Genomic DNA, 21,767 nt, shown 5'->3' with positions numbered 1-21,767 from the left:
TCAAGTGCAGGCAGCGATAAATGGTGGAGTGATTAAAATGAGGAATTACACCTTGATCTTGTCGAAAATTTATTTCTTGAGGTAAAATATGGTAATCTGTTTGATTGGGTCCTGTAACTAAAGAGTTAGTTTGAAGTAAGCAACATGCTAGGAGCATGCTCACATACAAGAGGACGAGAAACCCCTTCATGGGACTTCAGTGTGAAGTTCTGTACTAGTTAAACTGCAATTAAATTAATCCAGGGCCGTGTCTCCCACCTGAAACTAATGGGGTTTGATGTCAGAACCAGAGGATGGGGAAGGGGCAGGTCAAGTCCTGGTATGCAGTTCCAACGGTAGATGGAGATGGGGGTGGACAGGAACCTGGAGTCCTTGCAGTACTCCAAGGGAAGCACTAGTGGCTCGCTCACACACATGGAGTCCCAGATTAAATTTACAGCCTCTGACAATTCCGTAAGGTATCCCGATGATTTTTTTCAGAATTCCCGAATCCAGGAATTAACATATCTTTGCATCACTGACATTAAGTAGGCCTATTTCCGATCTGAACTAATGGAGGTGGTGGGTGTGCAATGGGGGAGATAATGCATTCGGAGAAATGCACAAAGTTCCCTCAATAACACTCCGCCAGCACATCCCCTCCCTCCCTCCCGTCTGTTCCTGTGGTGAGCTTTGAAACCTTGCCTTTGTTCACAAGACACAGTCAGATAATCACAGTCATGTTGTTTCTCCATTCCTATGTTTTTTTCCATTAGAACCGAGCTCTGTATTGCTAGGTAAAAACAATGATTGCAGATGCTGGAAACCAGATTCTGGATTAGTGGTGCTGGAAGAGCACAGCAGTTCAGGCAGCATCCAAGGAGCTTCGAAATCGACGTTTCAGGCAAAAGCCCTTAGCCAGGAATTCTGATTCCGGCTCATTCAAAAATGTGGAACGTACTTGAAATCAAAACAGATCCTCCGATATTGCAGCATAATCAGGGAAAGTCAAACCATTCCCCTTTCTGCAGCGGGGAATGGTTTCATTCATAATCATCACAGATGGAGTTCAATCTGGATAAATGTGAGGTATTGCATTTTGGTACAACAGCAAGGGGAGGGCTTATACAACTAATTATAGAGCCTTGGGTAGTGTATCAGAACAGAGAGACCTATGGGTGCAGGTGCATAATTCTTTGAAGTTTGCATCATATATAGACATGGTGGTTAAAAAGGCATTTGGCACATTTGCCTTCATTGCTCAATGCTTTGAGTATAGCAGTTGTACAGGACAATGGTGAGGCCTGTTCTGGAATACTGTGTCTGGTTCTGGTCACGAAGTTATAGAAAGGATGTTATCAAAGTTGAAGAGGGTTCAGAAAAGATTTACCAGGCTGTTGCTGGGTATGGAAGGTTTGAGTTATAAAGAAAGGCTGGACTGGAGCGTAGGAGGTTGAGAGGTGAGCTGATAGAGGTTTATAAAATAATGAAGGTTTATAAAATAATAAAATATCGATAGAGTTAATGGTAGTTGTCTTTTCCCTAGGATGGGGATTTCAAGACAGGGGGCACATTTTTAAGGTGATTTAAAGAGAGTTAAGAAGAGCAAGGAGGGGACATGAGCAGTCTTTAGCAGGTAGAATAAAGGAGAAACCTTAAGCTTTGTATAGGTATGTGAGAAATAAAAGGATGACTAGGGTAGGAATAGGGCCAGTCAAAGACAGAAGTGGGAAATTGTGTGTGGACCCTGTGGAGATTGGAGAGTTGCTAAATGAATACTTCTCATCTGTTTTCACTCAGGAAAAGGAGAATATTGTAGAGAAGAAGACTGAGATACAGGCTATTAGACTAGAAAGGATTGAGGTTAGTAAGGAGGAAGTGTCATCAATTCTCGAAGGTGTGAAAGTAGATAAGTCCCCTGGGCTGAATGGGATTTATCTGAGGATTCTCTGGGAAGCTAGGGAGGAGATGCTGAGCCTTTGGCTTTGATTTTTGAGTCGCCATTGTCTACAGGTTTCATACAGGAGGACTGGAGAATTGCAAATGTGCCCTTATTCAAGAAGGGCAGTAGAGATGACCCAGGTAATTATAGACCAGTTAGCCTTGCGTCTGTTGTAGGAAAGGTTTTGGAAAGCATTGTAAGAGATAGGATTTATAATCTGCGCTGAAAATGTGTTGCTGGAAAAGCACAGCAGGTCAGGCAGCATCCCGGGAACAGGAGAATCGAAGTTTCGGGCATAAGCCCTTCTTCCTGAAGAAGGGCTTATGCCCGAAACGTCGATTCTCCTGTTCCCTGGATGCTGCCTGACCTGCTGCGCTTTTCCAGCAACACATTTTCAGCTCTGATCTCCAGCATCTGCGGACCTCACTTTCTCCCCATAGGATTTATAATCATCTAGCAAGCAACAATTTGATTGGAGATAGTCAACATGGTTTCATCAAGGGCAGGTCATGTCTCACAAACCTCACTGAGTTTTTTGAGAAGGTGACCAAGCATGTGGATGAGGGTAGGGCAGTTGATGGAATGTACATGGACTTCAGTAAAGCCCTTGATAAGGTTCCACATGGTAGGCTTTTGGAGAAAATGCAGAGGCATGGGATGGAGGGTGATTTAGCAGTTTGAATTAGAAACTGGCTTTCTGTAAGAAGGCAGTGAGTGGTGATTGATGGAAAATATTCAGCCTGGAGTCCGGTTACTAGTGTTGCGCCACAAGGATCTGTTTTGGGACCACTGCTGTTTGTCATTTTTATAAGTGACTTGGACACAGGCATAAGTGGATGGGTTAGTAAGTTTGTAGATGACACTAAAGTCGGTGGAGTGGTGCACAGTGTGGAAGAATGTTGCAGGTTGCAGGGAGACTTGGATAAACTGCAGAATTGGGCTGAGAGGTGGCAAATGGAGTTCAATGCAGCTAAATGTGGGGTGATTCACTTTGGGAAGAATAACAGGAAGGCAGAATACTGGGTCAATGGAAAGATTCTTGGTAGTGTGGATGTGCAGAGGGATCTTGTAGTCCACGTACATAGATCCCTGAAAGTTGCCACCCAGGTTGATAGTGCTATTAAGAAGGCATACGGTGTGTTAGGTTTTATTGGTAGAGGGATTGAGTTCCAGAGCCATTGATGTCATGCTGCAATTATATAAAATGCTAGTGCGGCCTCAGTTGGAATATTATTTACAGTTCTGGTCGCCCCATTACAGGAAGGATGTGGAAGTATTAGAAAAGGTTTAGAGGAGATTTACCAGGAATGTTGTCTGGTCTGGAGGGAAGATCTTATGAGGAAAGGCTGAGGGACTTCAGTCTGTTCTCGTTGGAGAGAAGAAGGCTAAGAGGGGATTTGATAGGGACACACAAGATGATCAGAGGGATTAGATAGGGTGGACAGTGAGAGTCTTTTTCCCAGGATGATGACATTGGCTTGTATGAGGGGCATTGCTGCAAATTGAGGGGTGATAGATTTAAGACAGGAGTCAGAGGCAGGTTCTTTAGTCAGAAAGTGGTAAGAACGTGGAATACCCTACCTGCCAATGTAGTTAACTCAGCCACATTCAGGGCATTTAAACAGTCCTTGGATAAGCACATGGATGATGACAGGATAGTGTAGGGTGATGGGCTTAGATTAGTCACAGGTCTGCACAACATCGAGCTTTGAAGAGCCTGTTCTGCGCTCTATTGTTCGTGAGAGGAGAGAGATTTAAACAAGACATTGGGGCAATTTTATTACACAGAGATGGTTCGCATTTGGAATGAACTTCCTGAGGAAGTGGTGGATGTAGGTACAGTTACAATATTTAAAAGACATTTGGAGTAGTCCATGAAAAGGAAATGTTTGGAGGAATATTGGCCAGGAGCAGGAGTGGAACTAGTTTAGTTTGGGAACATGGTCAGCATGGACTGGTTTGGACCTGGTCTGTTTCCCTGCTGTATGACTCTGTGACCCAGCCCCCAGGGGCCTGTCTCTTCCCAAGCAGTGCCCTCACTCCAGGCACCGCCCCCTCCGACTAGCCCCACCCATCACACCTGGACCTGTCCTCTCCACCTCAGAGCCCCGCCACATGACACCTGGCCCCCCCCACTCCTTCTGGGCCACGCCCCATCACACCAGGTCCCGCCCTCTCCCACAGCACACCCCTCACACCAGGCCCCCCCCACTCATTCCCAGGACACGCCCATTTCCCCAGACACAGCCCTTCACACCTATCGGGTAAAAACAATGACTGCGGATGCTGGAAACCAGATTCTGGATTAGAGGTGCTGGAAGAGCACAGCAGTTCAGGCAGCATCCGAGGAGCATTAAAATCGACGTTTTGGGCAAAAGCCCTTCATCAGGAATACAGGCAGAGAGCCCGAAGCGTGGAGAGATAAGTGAGAGGAGGGTGGGGGTGGGGGTGGGGAGAAAGTAGCATGGAGTACAATTGGTGAGTGGGGGTGGGGATGAAGGTGAAAGGTCGGGGGGAGGGTGGAGTTGCTAGGTGGGAAAGAAGATAGGCAGGTAGGACAAGTCATGGGGACAGTGCTGAGCTGGAAGTTTGGAACTAGGGTGAGGTGGAGGAAGGGGAAATGAGGAAACTGTTGAAGTCCACATTGATGCCCTGGGGTTGAAGTGTTCCGAAGCGGAAGATGAGGCATTCTTCCTCCAGGTGGCTGGTGGTGAGGGAGCGGCAGTGAAGGAGGCTCAGGACCTCCATGTCCTCGGCAGAGTGGGAGGGGGAGTTGAAATGTTGGGCCACAGGGCGGTGTGGTTGATTGGTGCGGGTGTCCCGGAGATGTTCCCTAAAGCGCTCTGCTAGGAGGTGTCCAGTCTCCCCAATGTAGAGGAGACCGCATCAGGAGCAACGGATACATTAAATGATATTGGTGGATGTCCAGGTAAAACTTTGATGGGTGTGGAAGGCTCCTTTAGGGCCTTGGATGGCCGAGCAGTTCCAGAGGCCAGCGGAATCTACGGGAATGTTTTAGGAGCGCTAGTTATGGAGGTGGGTAGGTAAAAGTTTGTTGTACTTACAGTTTTTGATGTTTGAGATGGAGTTGAAATACTGTTTGTTGAGAGTATGAATTCTCCTGAGGATGTAGTACAGAGTGGGTCCTTTGCAATTCTGAGAGTGTGGCCCTCAGCTGAAGCAGGGCTGACTGTAGAGAGGTTAGGTGCCGGCGCATTGCTGTGAGCGTGGAGCAGAGGATCTTGAAGGAGAACCGTTGCTGGTGTTTTTGAATCTGTAGTCTGTACTGTTTGTCCTGTTCGGGTCTGAACTCTGCTGGTTTAAAGGTGGTCTGGAGTCCATGTGGGATGAGTTGTTTACGGAGGCAGGCACTGAGGAAGCAAATGTGGCTGTGGTAGCAAGTTTGTTTCAGGACATGGTTGAAGAGCTTCAGGCCAGAGGAAATGACCTGGGAGTTGCAGTGGGAGAGGGACTCCCTGAGATTCTTGTAGAGAGAGGAGGAAAACTTCTTCAAGGCAGGCATCCTTGCAAGAGGATTCGCAGTAGGGTTAAAATCAATGAGGTAAAAACAAGGACTGCAGATGCTGGAAACCAGAGTTTAGATCAGAGTGGTGCTGGAAAAGCACAGCAGTTCAGGCAGCATCCAAAGAGCAGGAAATTGACGTTTTGGGCAAAAGCCCTTCATCAGGAATAAAGGCAGAGAGCCTGAAGGGTGGAGTCTGCCTTTATTCCTGATGAATTGGAGATGCCGGTGTTACACACTGGGTGTACAAGTTAAAAATCACACAACACCAGGTTATAGTCCAACAGGTGATCACCATTGCACTACACACACACAGATATTCCTACACACACACACTCTCATATACACACGGACACAGGTACACACAGACACACACACACACCCACACACACACATGCATCCCCTCACAGACTTAAGACACTCTGCACTCACTACACACACACACACTTTCTCACACTTACAACCCCCACCCCAGACAGACACACAGACAAAGACCCACATGCACACATATATTTTGTGTGGTGAATTTGTACTTGCAGAGTTACATTGCATTTTGCTCAAAAACTGCACGCATTCATGTAGAACTCTGAGCCCAAAAACTGCATAAATTTATGTAAAACTCTGTTATCTTACTTTTTCGATTAGAATCAATCTAAACATCAGGTCATAGACAGAGAACACAGGGGGCCAGCACCTTCAACATATTGTCTAGCGATCACCGTTGTTAACAGCTAACCCGAGAATGCAACTTTTAAAAAAAAGGGTTTTGTGATTTACACATGAAAGGAGTGAAACTATCACTGTATTCTAACAGATGAAAGGCTTAACAGACAATTAATTTTTCAATGTGGGCGGCACGGTGGCACAGTGGTTAGCACTGCTGCCTCGCAGCGCCAGAGACCCGGGTTCAATTCCCGCCTCAGGCGACTGACTGTGTGGAGTTTGCACGTTCTCCCCGTGTCTGCGTGGGTTTCCTCCGGGTGCTCCGGTTTCCTCCCACAGTCCAAAGATGTGCAGGTTAGGTGAACTGGCCATGCTAAATTGCCCGTAGTGTTAGGTAAGGGGTAAATGTAGGGGTATGGGTGGGTTACGCTTCGGCGGGTCGGTGTGGACTTGTTGGGCCGAAGGGCCTGTTTCCACACTGTAAAGTAATGTAATCTAAAGTAATCTAATCTAATCTAATGTATAATTTCAGTTACATCACACTGTAAATTTTTGCTATAAATTCTGTGTTAGGATTGAGCCCTCCACTACCACCTGATGAAGGAGCGTCACTCCGAAAGCTAGTGCTTCCAATTAAACCTGTTGGACTATAACCTGGTGCTGTGTGATTTTTAACTTTGTCCACCCCAGTCCAACACCGGCATCTCCAATTCATCAGGAATAGAGGCAGACTCCACCCTTCAGGCTCTCTGCCTTTGTTGCTGATCAAGGGCTTTTGCCCGAAACGTCGATTTTCCCGCCCTTTGGAAGCTGCCTTCACACCCATCACCCACCCATTGTTCCACCCCCTCCCGGATCCCAGCCCAGGCCCCGCCCCTGGCTCCGCCCATTCAGGTCCCGCTTGGTCCCGCCCTCTCCCGCTGGGCCCCACCCCTCGCTCCAGGCCTCGCCCATTCCCCAGGCCCCGCCCCTGGCCTCTGCCCACTCAGGTCCCGGCCTTCAGCCCAGGCCCCGCCCCCGCCCCGCCCTCCTCCTCCCCCCACCCCGGGCCTAACCGCTCCCCTGGGCCGTGCCTGTCGGAGCCCGGAGCCGGGAGCCGGGAGCCGGGAGCCGGGATTGGCGGGCGGTGGGGCCGGGAGCCGGGTCCGGGCGATGGCGCGGCTGCTGCAGCCGCTGAGCGAGGCGCAGTTGAAGCGGTTGTCGGATCACCGGTACCGGGCGGCGGGCCGTTCCCTGCTCGAGCCGCCCCTGCAGCGGTACTGGGCCTGGCTCCTGGACAGAGTACCGCCCTGGGTGGCCCCGAACAGCATCACCCTCCTCGGGCTCGCCTGTAACATCCTGAGCTGCCTCCTGCTGATCTCCTACTGCCCCCGGGCAACCGAGCAGGTCAGAGCGGGGCGGGGCTGGGGGGGGTGTCTGATCCCGGTCTGATCCCGGTCCCTGGGTCTGATCCCGGTCTAAACCCGGTCCCTGAGTCTGATCCCGGTCCCTGGGTCTGATCCCGGTCCCAGAGTCTGATCCCGGTTTGATCCCGGTCCCTGAGTCTGATCCCGGTCCCTGGGTCTGATCCCGGTCTAAACCCGGTCCCTGAGTCTGATCCCGGTTTGATCCCGGTCCCTGAGTCTGATCTCGGTCCCAGAGTCTGATCCCGGTCCCTGGGTCTGATCCCGGTCCCAGAGTCTGATCCCGGTCCCTGAGTCTAATCCCGGTCTGATCCCGGTCCCAGAGTCTGATCCCGGTCTAAACCCGGTCCCTGAGTCTGATCCCGGTCCCTGGGTCTGATGCCGGTCCCTGAGTCTGATCTCGGTCCCAGAGTCTGATCCCGGTCCCTGGGTCTGATCCCGGTCCCTGAGTCTGATCTCGGTCCCAGAGTCTGATCCCGGTCCCTGAGTCTAATCCCGGTCTGATCCCGGTCCCTGAGTCTGATCCCGGTCTGATCTCGGTCCCAGAGTCTGATCCCGGTCCCAGGGTCTGATCCCGGTCCCAGAGTCTGATCCCGGTCCCAGAGTCTGATCCCGGTCTAAACCCGGTCCCTGAGTTTGATCCCGGTCCCTGGGTCTGATCCCGGTCTAAACCCGGTCCCAGAGTCTGATCCCGGTCCCAGAGTCTGATCCCGGTCCCTGAGTCTAATCCCGGTCTGATCCCGGTCCCAGAGTCTGATCCCGGTCTAAACCCGGTCCCTGAGTCTGATCCCGGTCTAAACCCGGTCCCTGAGTCTGATCCCGGTCCCTGTGCCTGATCCCAGTCTAAACCCGGTCCCTGGGTCTGATCCCGGTCCCTGAGTCTGATCTCGGTCCCAGAGTCTGATCCCGGTCCCTGGGTCTGATCCCGGTCCCTGAGTCTAATCTCGGTCCCAGAGTCTGATCCCGGTCCCTGAGTCTAATCCCGGTCTGATCCCGGTCCCTGAGTCTGATCCCGGTCTGATCTCGGTCCCAGAGTCTGATCCCGGTCCCAGGGTCTGATCCCGGTCCCAGAGTCTGATCCCGGTCCCAGAGTCTGATCCCGGTCCCTGAGTCTAATCCCGGTCTGATCCCGGTCCCAGAGTCTGATCCCGGTCTAAACCCGGTCCCTGAGTCTGATCCCGGTTTGATCCCGGTCCCTGGGTCTGATCCCGGTCTAAACCCGGTCCCAGAGTCTGATCCCGGTCCCAGAGTCTGATCCCGGTCCCTGAGTCTAATCCCGGTCTGATCCCGGTCCCAGAGTCTGATCCCGGTCTAAACCCGGTCCCTGAGTCTGATCCCGGTCTAAACCCGGTCCCTGAGTCTGATCCCGGTCCCTGTGCCTGATCCCAGTCTAAACCCGGTCCCTGAGTCTGATCCCGGTCCCTGAGTCTGATCCCGGTCTAAACCCGGTCCCTGGGTCTGATCCCGGTCTAAACCCGGTCCCTGAGTCTGATCCCGGTCTAAACCCGGTCCCTGGGTCTGATCCCGGTCCCTGGGTCTGATCCCGGTCCCTGGGTCTGATCCCGGTCTCTGGGTCTGATCCCGGTCCCTGAGTCTGATCCCGGTCCCTGGGTCTGATCCCGGTCCCTGGGTCTGATCCCGGTCCCAGGGTCTGATCCCGGTCCCTGAGTCTGATCCCGGTCCCTGAGTCTGATCCCGGTCCCTGGGTCTGATCCCGGTCTAAACCCGGTCCCTGAGTCTGATCCAGGTCCCTGAGTCTGATCCCAGTCTAATCCCGGTCCCTGGGTCTGAACCCGGTCTCTGGGTCTGATCCCGGTCCCTGGGTCTGAACCCGGTCCCTGAGTCTGATCTCCGTCCCTGGATCTGATCCCGGTCTAAACCCGGTCCCTGAGTCTGATCCAGGTCCCTGAGTCTGATCCCAGTCTAATCCCGGTCCCTGGGTCTGAACCCGGTCTCTGGGTCTGATCCCGGTCCCTGGGTCTGATCCCAGTCCCTGAGTCTAATCCCGGTCCCTGGGTCTGATCCCGGTCCCTGAGTCTGATCCCGGTCCCTGAGTCTGATCCCGGTCCCTGAGTCTGATCCCGGTCTCTGGGTCTGATCCCGATGTGATCCCAGTCTGATTGATGTATCTAATGATGTTTAATATCCAGTGGGAGAAAGTGAGGACTGCACATGCTGGAGATCAGGGTTGAGAGTGTAATGCTGGAAAAGCACAGCAGGTCAGGCAGCATCCAAGGAGCAGGAGAATCAACACATTCCTGATGAAGGGTTTATGCTCGAAACATTGAATTTCCTGCTCCTTGGATTCTGCCTGACCTGCTGTACTTTTGACTTTAATATCCAGTGTCCAAGCTGCTCAATTGGCTGGGCTCTGAATTTATTTTAATCTCACTCATCCATTTGTTTTCAGTTGTTGAAGCCTGAGTCTCTTTATTTGGTGTGCTTTTTGAGCATTCAGTCCATTTCCTGTGAAATTTGTCTTGGTCGCTCAGTCCTGCCTGACTCCATCACTGAGCTGCCCTCCATCAGGAGCAATGGGAGTGGGTCAGAGACAGTGTAATGTTTGGACCTAGTTTGAAATTGGGGATTTGATTATGTTGACGTGAAGTGCTTTAGGATATCTTTGGGTGTTAAATGCTCCTTAAAAATGCATGTTGTTGTTTCTAGATTGACAGTGTTTTTCCCTTGGGTGGAGGCACAGTCAGAATTACCAGACAGGGAGTAGTGGGTTCTGTTTCTCGTGCAGTTTGTTTGGAAAATCTCTGTGTTTGTTAGCTAGTTGATATTTATGCAGACGGTGATTTGTCAAGTGCAGTCAATATTCTGAGAATGTCATTGACAGGAGCTTGTAATCCTGCCCCATCACTCCATGTTTGATGAAAGGATATAACCAGTGGGTCAGGGTAATTTTCTACAGGTAGTCTGGTGCAAGGGATAAGTAGTTACCCCTGGGGAAGAAGCGCATGGTTTAATTGCCACTCCAGGGTTTGTTGGGCCATAGAAAGTACATTCATAAGTGGCCAACCAAGTTGTTGATCAATCATAGACAGCATTGCTACAGTGTGGAAGCAGGCCATTCAGCCCATCGAGTCCAGACCAAGCCTCCAAAGGGCATCCCACCCAGACCACCACCCCATCCTCCAATCTAACCCTGTATTTCCTATGGCTAATCCACCTAAACCACATATCCATGGACACGCTGGGCAATTTAGCATGGCCAATCCAGCTAACCTCCGCATCTTTGGACTGTGGGAGGAAATCCATGCAGACACAGGGAGAATGTGTGCAAACTCCACCCAGTCAGTCACCCAAGGGTGGAATCAAACCCGGGTCCCTGGCGCTGTGTGGCAGCAATTCTCACCACTGAGCCACCGTGCCACCCCTCCTGGCAGTCAGAGCAGGAGAGTCTACTCATCAGCCATCCAGACAACATCAAATCCCCTGCAGTATTTTATCTATAAAGGTGGGTCAGTTCAAGTCCATGGCTGAACACTGTGAAATGAGAACAGGAGGAAACACATACAATTGACATGTTCACACAGATCTTGGTGGCAGGCTTGGGGGTGAGGGACTGACAGAGGAGTGACTATGCAGCAGTTTGGTCTTGGGTAGTGGCCCATTCTGTGGTAAGTTTGGTTGAAGTAAGATTTTGCATGGAAAAATGTAATACTTTGTCTCGTAGGAGAACGCTAAAGGACTAACAGAATGACTAAACATTTACGCAGATTATGTACAGTGGTGGGGTGTATTTATTACTCTTCTGTGATCACTCATGTGTCTTTCATTCGAGCAGGGATTGACTTTTTCAAATCTCTAATCCCACCCTTCTTTCTGAATGGGGTAGAAGGTTCAGAAACCAGATAGCTTCACGTGCTTTATGGTAATAATTGGCCAGTCATAGATAAGATTGAATGTTATCTACACTCTGCTAACTGGAAAAGGTTTAAAAATATCTGCAGGTCAGGTTGTAAGGGAGCATTTTAGCTGTAATCAGCAGGTTACTGGACTGGGAATCACATCTTCACGTGATATGAGACCAAGCTGACTTTGTTCATTAACACTCTCTCAATCTAACTACATGCAATAGCAACTTTGCTCTAACATCATAAGAAATAGGAACAGGAGAAGGCCACTCGGCCCATTCAATAGGAACGTGGCTGATCTGACACTTCTCACATCCACTTTCCTGCTCTTTCCCTGTAACCCTTGATTTCCCGACTGAACAAGAATCTATCGATCTCGGCCTTAAATCTACACCTGGACTCTACCCCCACAGCTCTCTGTGGCAAGGAGTTCCAAAAATTCCAAACTCCAGTCTTCAGTTGGTGTCCCTTAATTCTGAGACTGCGATGTGCTCCCACACAAGTGCATTCCTCTTGCTGTTTGATCTTTTTTATGAAATCAGTTGTGTATGAACTGGATTGCAGAATTTTAAAATCAGACCAAAAGCTGATTAACTCCAGGTGCACACCCCGATTCTAGAACTTTCTTTGTTACATGCCAGCTGTTCAGTAAAGTCAACACCTATTTCCTGCAGTGGTTTTTCTGTCACACCTTAATCCTGTCCTGTCTGTCAGCAAACATACCTCTTGTCAAAGTCTACCCAGTTCTCTCTCCCAGATAACTCACATTCTGCTATCTTGTGCAGACCTGATTATAATTTCTACACCCAAAGTCTGGGAGTCTCTTGCTAAATCTCTCCAACTCTCTCCACCATTCAGACTCTCCTTAAAATTTGCTTCTTTGACCAAACATTTGGCCATTTTAAATAAAAAAAGTTTGTAAATGGTGTATGTTGGATGGACCAGCAGCTCTTATCCATCCCTAGTTGCCCCTTGAGAAGGTGGGGGTGAGCTGCCTTCTTGAACCGCTGCAGTCCATGTGCTGTGGGTAGACCCACAATGTCCTTAGGGAGGGAATTCCAGGATTGTTGGGCAGTGAAGGAATGCTGATACATTTCTGCCCTGGTCTTACTAACCTACCCCATCCAGTTCAGTTTCTGGTCAATAAAAGTATCAGTAAGAGCTCAGCAAGGAGGAGGGCAAGGCAGGAAGATTGAGATGTCTCTTTTTTGAGATGTTAGTTAGATATCATGTTTTCTAGATCCCGGTCAGTCTGGTAGGAGCAGCGAATGGTGCTGAACGTTATGAAATCAGTCTCATTCCTGACTTCTTTATTCACTCATGGGATGTGGACATTAGTCAACTTTCAAGCCGACCATGTCCTCGAAGGTGGTGCTGAGCTGTCTTTTTGAACTGCTGCAGTCCATGTGGGGTCGATAGGCCAACAATGCCTTCACAGAGGGAGTTTCAGTATATTGACCCAGCAACACTAAAGGAGTGGCGATATATTTCCAAGTCAGGATGGTGAGTGGCTTGTGGGGGAGCTTGAAGGGGCTGGTGGTCCCATGTCTGCCCTGGCCGTTCTAGATGGAAATGATCATGGGTTTGGAAGATGCTGTCTGAGGATCTTTGGTGAACTTTTGCCTTGCATCTTGTAGACAGTATTTATTGCTGCTACTGAGCGTCGGTGGTGGAGGGAGTGGATGTTTGTGGGTGTGGAGCTAATCAAGTGGCTGCTTTGTCCTGAATGGTATCAAGCTTCTTGAGTGTTGTTGGAGCTGCACCCATCCAGGCAAGTGGGGAGTATTCCATCACACTCCTGACTTGTGCCTTGTAGATGAGGGACAGGCTTTGAGGAGGTGGAATGCTGGGTTGCTGTAAGATCCCTAGTCTCTGACCTGCTCTTGTAGTCACAGTATCTATATGACTAGTCCAGTTCAGTTTCTGATCAATGGTAACCCTGAGAAGATTGATGGAAGTGTCAGGAATGAAAACACCATTGAATGTCAAAGGATGATGGTTAAGTTCTTTCTCATTCAAAATTGACATGGCTGGCATGTATTTTATTTATCACCTGTCAGCCCAAACCTGGATATTGTCCAGATAATGTTGCATTTGAATATGGACTGCTTCAGTACCAGAGGAGTCGCGAATGGTGATGAGCATTGTGCAGTCATCCCCACTTCTGTGCTTATGATGGAGGGAAGGTCGTTGATGAAGCAGCTGAAGGGGTTTGGGTTTAGGTCCATGCCCTGAGGGACTCCTGCAGAGATGTCCTGGAGCTGAGATGACTGACATCCAACAACCACACCATCTTCCTATGTGCCAGATATGATCCAGCAACAAGTATTTCCCTGATTCCCAGTGATTCCAGTTTTGCTAGGACTCTTCGATGCCACACTTGGTCAAATGCAGCAACTATGTCAGGGACAGTCACTCTCAGCTCACCTCTGGAATTCAGCTCTTTTGTCCATATTGGCTGTAACCATGCCTTGGTTTCTCATCCTTTAACCTTCTTATCCTTTTCGTTCATATCGCTGCATGAACCTGACACTGGATCAGGATCCTTACTTTGGGAATGTTCTGGGAGACATCTGGAAGAATCCAGAGCGCTTGCTGTTTATATTTAACAGTTTGGATGAATTCAAAGACAGTATGGACTCTTCCTGACCATCAGAAATACAGAATCTTACTTCATGTGCACTGATCCTGAATACTGGTGTGAAGTATCTGACATTGTGTACTGTTTAATCCAACACAAACTGCTCCCAGGATGTTCAGTGCTAGTGACCAGCTGCCCTGCTCCATTCCATTTATTGGAAATGGCTGAGATCAGTGTCTGGGCAGAAATCCTGGGATTTGTTGGGAGAGGCAAAAATTGATTAAGGATAGTCCCCATAGTTTTGTGCGAGGAAAATTATCTCTCTGAAACTTGATTGAATTTTTTGAGGAAATTACCAAAAAGATTGATGAGGGCAGAGCAATAGACATTGTTTATTTGGATTTTAGTAAAGCCTTTGACAAGATTCTGCATGGCAGACTAATTAGTAAAGTTAGGTCACATGGGATTCAGGGTGAGTTTGTCAATTGAATACATAATTGGCTTAACAGCAGGAGACAGAGAGTGGTGGTGGAGGGTTGCTTTCCAGGCTGGAGGCCTGTGGCCAGCGATGTTCCACAGGGATCGGTGCTGGATCCTCTTTTGTTGGTCATTGATGTAAATGATTTGGATGTGAATATAGAAAGCATGGTTAGTACGTTTGCGGATGTCACCAGAATTCATGGCATAGCAGACAGTGAAGCAGGTTTTCAAAGATGACAAAGGGATCTTGATCAAATGGATCAATGGGCTGAAAAATGGCAGATGGAGTTTTTAGATTAGATTAGATTAGATTCCCGACAGTGTGGAAACAGGCCCTTCAGCCCAACATGTCCACACCGGCCCTCCGAAGAGTAACCCACCCAGTCCCACTTCCCTCTGGCTAATGCACCTAACACTAAGGGAAATTTAGCACAGCCAATTTATCTGACCTGCACACCTTTGGACTGTGGGAGGAAACTGGAGCACCCGGAGGAAACCCACGCAAACACGGGGAGAATGTGCAAACTCCACACAGACAGTCGCCCGAGGCTGGAATTGAAATTCAATCTGGATAAATTGATCAGCATGGACTAGTTGGATGAAGAGTCTGTTTCCGTGCTGTATTACTGTATGATCGTAACCCTGATTTTCAGTATTCCCCTTCTGTCATCAGAGAGCTTGCTGAGCTTCCAATTCTGGACTTTTGGACCACTCAAGCTTTCCCCATCTCAGCACTGCCTCCGTAACCCTCTCTCTACCTCCCTTTGCTGCTTAAAGCCTGCCTCTTTGACCACGTTTTTGTCGTCAGCTATCTACAATATCTCATTATGTGATCTGCTGTTTAATTTTAAGTTACCCTGAGTGAAATACCTTGGAATGCTTTACTACTTTAAGAACAAAGAACCTTACAGCACAGGAACAGGCCCTTCGTCCTTCCAGGCCTGTGTCGATCCAGATCCTCTATCTAAACCTGCTGCCTATTTTCTGAGGATCTGTATCCCCATGCCCATTCATGTATCTGTCTAGATACATCTTAAATGACGCTAACATTCCTGCCTCTACCACCTCCGCCGGCAAAGCGTTCCATGCACCCAGCACCCTCTGCGTAAAGAACTTTCCACGCATATCTCCCCTAAACATTTCCCCTCTCACTTTGAACTCGTGACCCCTAGTAATTGAGTCCTCCATTCTGGGAAAAAGTTTCTTGCTATCCACTCTGTCTAACTCTATCATGATTTTGATCAATTAGGTTTCCCCCCTCAACTGCCTTCTTTCCAATGAAAATAATCCTAATCTACTCAACCTCTCTTCATAGCTAGTGCCCTCCATACATCCTCAGGAACTGCCACTGCACGCAGTATTCCAAATGTGGCTGAACCAAAGTCTTATACATGTTACAATATGACCTGCCAACTCTTGTACCCCGTCTGATGAAGAAAAGCATGCCGTATGCATGCTTGACCACTCTACTGACCTGCATTGCTAATCTGAAAACTTGCTAATGAGGCAAACTACACCTTCGTCCAAATCATTTACGTCTATCACAAGATGTAAAGGTAATGAATATGATGCCAGGTCATAATATTATGACAAAGTAAATTAGGAATTGTAAGGAACAAAAATAGAAATTGCTGGAAAAGCTCAGCAGTCTGGCAGCATCTTTGGAGAGATCATAGTTAATGTTTTGGGTCCAGTGGCCCTTCCTCAGAACTGGTAAGGAATTGTAAGGCATAGGTAGACTGTAATTTGCGTAAGCCATGGGTAGACTAATTGAAAGGTGGCATAGAGTAAACACTGAGCTCTGAGAAAGACTTCACTTACTGGTACCGATACATAGTTTTAAATATTTAACCACAATGCCTTGGACGTAAAACTCCATTAGTAAATGAAACTTGCAAAGAAATATTAGCTATTTGCTTTGTGTGCAATTCTTTTCAACGCTAATGGATTATGTGTGAACAAATTCACATCAGTAAGCAAATTGAGGTCAATGTAGCAATTTGTAATCAGCTTAGATCAGCGATAAGACAATTGCTGTGTGAAACCGAAATCCTTGTCTGCCTTGACAGGTGGGCACTGGGTTTTACCAGCTGATGCTGACCAGTCGGTAGCTGCTGATCAGTAAAGCTAAGCATGAACAAACAAATAATGTGGCTATGCAATTTCCCATTACTGTCAATATTTATCCCTCAAAAACATTACCTTAAGCAGATTGTCTGGTCACTAATATATCATTGCTTTGTGATCTTACAAATTGACAAGCTGCCATTGCTACTTTACAACAGTAACAACACAACAGAAGTGCTTCATACCACTTGGAGTTGTGAAAGGTGATGTATCAATGCACGTCTTGCTTGGAGGTGCAGGCTCTAGCATAGTGATTGTAATATTCCTCCATATGTGAACCTTTTATTGCAATCTGCATGCTTACGAAGCAATTCAGTTTAAAGATAAGTATCCTATTTCAGATCACTGATCCATCAATCAGACGCTTAAGTTTGTTAATGGTACTCAAAGGGTTAATGGTATAACTGGTCAATCTCTTGAGATCATGACTGAGACCGGGGTTCAATTCCCACCTCAGGCGACTCTCTGTGTGGAGTTTGCACATTCCCCCCGTGTCTGCGTGGGTTTCCTCCGGGTGCTCCGGTTTCCTCCCACAGTCCAAAAATGTGCAGGTTAGGTGAATTGGCCATGCTAAATTGCCCAAAGTGTTAGGTGAAGGGGTAAATGTAGGAGAATGGGTCTGGGTGGGTTATGCTTCGGCGGGTCAGTGTGGACTTGTTGGGCCGAAGGGCCTGTTTCCACACTGTAAGTAATCTAATCTAATCTAAATAACTAAGGAAGGCGAGGCAGGCTTAGAGGGTGTGGAAGTAATTGTACAAGGGCATACAGATGTTATTGAAATTGGTCATCAAACTAATGAAGGAAGTGATACAGTACTGGAGCAGACCTTCATGCCTCTACTAGGTCTGAATGAATCAAACAATTGGCCCCAAGTAACCACTCTTCCCCGTAGTCTTTCAGATTTTCTCACCAAAAAGTGTTTCATAAACTATCTTCTGAAAGTCAGTTTAAAACCTGCTGCTGTCACTACCATCAACAGTGGGGTCTGATCATGTAACTCACTGCATTAAAACACAATATCACCTCTCTCTCTGGGTCTTTTGTCATTTGTCCAATATCTGACTCCCTCTGGTTACTGACCTCCTGCCACCGTAAACAGTTCCTCACAACTTACTCTTAGCAGTGCTCTTCAGATATTAATTGCTGTAGACTCCAACCTTCCCACATTTTGATGATAGATTTATATTTAGCTTCCATATCTCAGTACATTCCTTGCTGATAATATTCCTTCCATGTCCATCTGAAATTTCAAGATATTTTCAAAAATCTCTTTCAAGAGCTGTGGATGTTACTAACTAGGCTGGCTTTAATTATCCAGGGGGCAGTTAAGAGTCAGTCACATTATTGTGGGTCTGGAGTCAGATGTAGGCCATACCAGGTAAGGATGGCAGATTTCCTTCCCTATAAACAACAATTGATGACAGTTTTGTGTATTTTATTAAGACCAGCTTTCATTTCACTTCCAGACTGTTTTATTCATGGAAAAAGAAATAACAGCACAAAGCAAAAGGGGATGGGAATAGGACAAGTAAAGAAATGAAAGATGGGTGGTGAGGAAGTGGGAGTGGCAGCAACAGAATTGTTGCTAACTGTTGTTTGGAACATGGGGCCCTCTAACTACATTCATGCCTTTCTCCCTATCCCTTAACACCTTTGATTAACAAAATACCTTTCAGTCTCAACATTTTGAAATTGACATTTGATCCAGCATCAATCACTTTTCTCAGAAGAAAGTTCCAAACTTTGACCCACCCTTTGTGAGTGGATGTGTTTCCTCGTTTCACTTCTGCAATATTAGGCCATCTCTCCATTCCGACCTTCCTGAACCAGTAGAAATATCTTCAGTCCGTTGTCTGAGAAACTGGGAGTGGTGACTCAGAGAGGAAGTTTTGAACAGTGTTGAGACCGAGAGGTTGTATACTGCTGAAGAGGAGGTGCTGTTCCTTGAGTTGAGCTTCATGAAAGGATGAGTTGTCCAACAGGAATTAAAAATAATACACGCTGGTTTCAGGAAGGGGAGTGCCAGACTAGCCCAGTTTAATACTGTAATATTGAAACAGATACACTGAGAACCTCCGCAAGAGTCCTGGCCCAAGAGTAGACTGTCCAGGTCAGAGTATGGTTTGATTTGATGCGTAATTCAGAATGCAGGGAGACCTTGCATTTATTTCCCCAAATATTCAGCAAGCTCTGTCAATAGGTCTTGCAAAACAGGCTGTTGTTTGCTGTTTTGAGCTTTTCATTACTTTGTTGAAAGCCACGTCCATACCCCTGTTAACTTCTATGGCTCAATGTTTCCAAATCTCTCCTGTTTCCTATTCTCAACCATCTGAACATATTCAAAACTTTGCCTGATTCTAACATGCTCTGAGTCAGGGGTTCCGCAGGGATCGGTTGGGTCCACTTTTGTCATTTATGTAAATGATTTGAATGCGAATTTAGCAGTAATGGTGGATAAGTTTGCAGATGACACCAAAATTGGTGGTGTAGTGGACAGTGAAGAAGGTTGTCTAAGATTATAACAGGATTGTGATCAATTGGGTCAATGGGCGAAGGAGAGGCCAATGGCGTTTAATTTGGATAAATGTAAGGTGTTGCATTTTGTTAAAACAAAATAAAAAAACTTATATGATTAATAGATAGGGCCCTGGGTAGAGTTATAGAACAGAGAGACGTAGGGGTTCAGGTACATAATTCCTTGAAATTTGCATCACGGGTAAACTAGGGGGTTAAGAAGATGTTTAGCAAGCTTGCCTTCATTGCTCAGATCTCTGAGTAAAGAGGTTGGGACATCATGTTGAGGTTGTACAGGACATTGGTGAGGCTTCTTCTGGAGAACTGTGTGCACTTCTGATCACCCTGCTACAGGAGAAATACTACTAATTTGAAGAGGGTTCAGAAAAGATATACCAGGATGTTGCTGGGAATGGAGAGTTTGAGTTGTAAAGACAGGCTGGGGCTTTTTTTCACTGGAGTATAGGAGGTTTATAAAAGCATAAAGGGCATTGATAACAGGTGATGTGGAGGTGCCAGTGTTGGACAGGGGTGGACAAAGTTAAAAATCACACAACACCAGGTTATAGTCCAACAGGTTTCAAATAAACTTTGACAAGGTGAATAGCAAGGATCTTTTCCCTAGAAAGGGGGGGGGGGGCAGTTCAACACTAGGGGGCATACTTTGAAGGTGAGCAAAAAGGACATGAGGGGCAACTCTTTTACACAGAGAGTGGGTCTTCTATTGAATGAACTGCCAGAGGAAGTTGCCTGACCTCAGTCATTGGTAAGATTTTAGAGTCCATTATTATTCGTGGGATTGCAGCGTACTTGGAAGCGCATGGTCAAATAGGGCTGAGTCAGCACAGTTTTGTTGGGGGAGGGCATGCCTGACAAATCTGTTAGAATTCTTTTGAGGAGGTGATGAGCAATTAGACAAAGAGCGAGTGGATTTTATCTGTGTAGATTTCCAGAAGACCTTTGACAGGGTGCGGCACAGGGGGCTGCTAAATAAGGTATGAGCCCATGGTGATAGGGGGAAGGTATGAGCCCATGGTGTTAGGGGGAAGGTATGAGCCCATGGTGTTAGGGGGAAGGTATGAGCCCATGGTGTTAGGGGGAAGGTATGAGCCCATGGTGTTAGGGGGAAGGTATGAGCCCATGGTGTTAGGGGGAAGGTATGAGCCCATGGTGTTAGGGGGAAGGTATGAGCCCATGGTGATAGGGGGAAGGTATGAGCCCATGGTGTTAGGGGGAAGGTATGAGCCCATGGTGATAGGGGGAAGGTATGAGCCCTTGGTGATAGGGGGAAGGTATGAGCCCTTGGTGATAGGGGGAAGGTATTGGCATAGATAGTCGATTGGCAGAAGGTAGAGTACGGATAAAGGAATCTTTCTCAGGTTGGCACACGGTGACTAGTGGAGTTCCATACAGATCAATGTTGGGTCCACAACTATTCATAGTATACATTAACAGTCTGGCATTTCTGCTACGTTTGCAGATGACACAAAGATAGGTGGAGGGACAGGTATTGTTGAGGACATGGGGAGGCTGCGGAAGGACTTGGGACAGTGAGCAGATGGAATACAATGTAGGAGAGTGTGAGATTACACACTTTGGTAGGAAGAATAGAGACGTAGACTGTTTTCTAAATGGGGAAAGGTTTTGGAAATCTGAGGCACAAAGGGACTTGGGAAACCTAGTTCAAAATTCTCTTCAGGTCGACATGCAGGTTCAGTTGACAGTTAGAAAGACAAATGCAGTGTTAGCATTTATTTCGAGAGGGCTAGAATACAAGAGCGGAAATGTACTGCTGAGACTGTAGAAGCTCTGGTCAGACCGCATTTGAAATATTGTGAGCAGTTTTGGGCTCTGTTTCTAAGGAAAGATGTGTTGGCGTTGGAAAGGGTCGAGCTGGGATATATAAGAATGATCTTGGGATGAAGGGCTTGTCATAGGAGGAGTCGTTGAGGACTCTGGGTCTGTACTCAATGGAATTTTGAAAGATGAGGAGGGGATTGGATTGAAACTCACAGCAGCCTCGGTAGAGTGGACATGAAGAAGATGTTTCCATTGGTAGGAGAGACAAGGACCTGAGGACACCACCTCGGAGTGAAGGGATGACCCTATGGAACTGAGATGAGGAGGAATTTCTTCAGCCAGAGGGTGGGGACTCTGTGGAACTCATTGCTGCAGAGGACAGTGGTGGCCAAGTCACTGAGTGTCTTTGAGACAAAGATAGATTTTTGATTAGTAAGGGGATCGAGGATTGTGTGGAGAAGGTGGGTGAATTGAGTTTGGAAACCTATTAGCCATGGTGGAGCAGACTTGATGGGCCGAACGGCCTAATGCTGCTCTGATGCCTTATGGTCTATCTGTATAGTCAGGAGATAATTCGATCTGATCAGTGCTATTCGCTGTATTTAAAAAGACAAGTCAGTTTGTGCTGGACCATTTAATCTATGACCTGGTCTCCTTTCTTTTGACAGGCACCAGCCTATGTCTATGTTCTGTGTGCTGTAGGATTATTTATATATCAATCTTTGGATGCGATTGATGGGAAACAGGCTCGAAGGACCAACAGCAGCTCTCCCCTTGGGGAACTTTTTGACCACGGCTGTGATTCCTTTTCCACAGGTATGAGAGAGAGAGAAACCTGAGGTGGTACATATCAGCAGATGTCATGTCGCAGGTTAACACATCCATCAGAATA

The 21,767-nt window shown here is 47.5% G+C and overlaps 1 protein-coding gene across 3 annotated transcripts in view; it reads left to right on the top strand.

Moving 5' to 3' along the window:
- Positions 1-7,178: 7,178 nt before the first annotated feature.
- The window catches only part of LOC122559338 (choline/ethanolaminephosphotransferase 1-like), a 29,164-nt gene continuing 14,575 nt past the window's right edge, over positions 7,179-21,767 (top strand). The window contains exons 1-2 of one of the 3 annotated variants that reach the window (XM_043708745.2): positions 7,179-7,493; positions 21,544-21,691. In XM_043708745.2, coding sequence (XP_043564680.1) covers positions 7,260-7,493; positions 21,544-21,691 — 382 coding nt within the window. In that variant the 5' untranslated portion in view covers positions 7,179-7,259. The remainder of the gene's footprint in view (positions 7,494-21,543; positions 21,692-21,767) is intronic. The other 2 variants (XM_043708743.2, XM_087996994.1) reach the window with 2 other exon arrangements.

This window comes from Chiloscyllium plagiosum, unplaced genomic scaffold (assembly GCF_037043375.1).
Source record: "Chiloscyllium plagiosum isolate Xiang-an unplaced genomic scaffold, Cpla_swu_hap1 HiC_scaffold_19, whole genome shotgun sequence".
Lineage (NCBI taxonomy): Eukaryota > Metazoa > Chordata > Chondrichthyes > Orectolobiformes > Hemiscylliidae > Chiloscyllium > Chiloscyllium plagiosum.
This window is presented reverse-complemented; position numbering and strand designations above follow the sequence as displayed.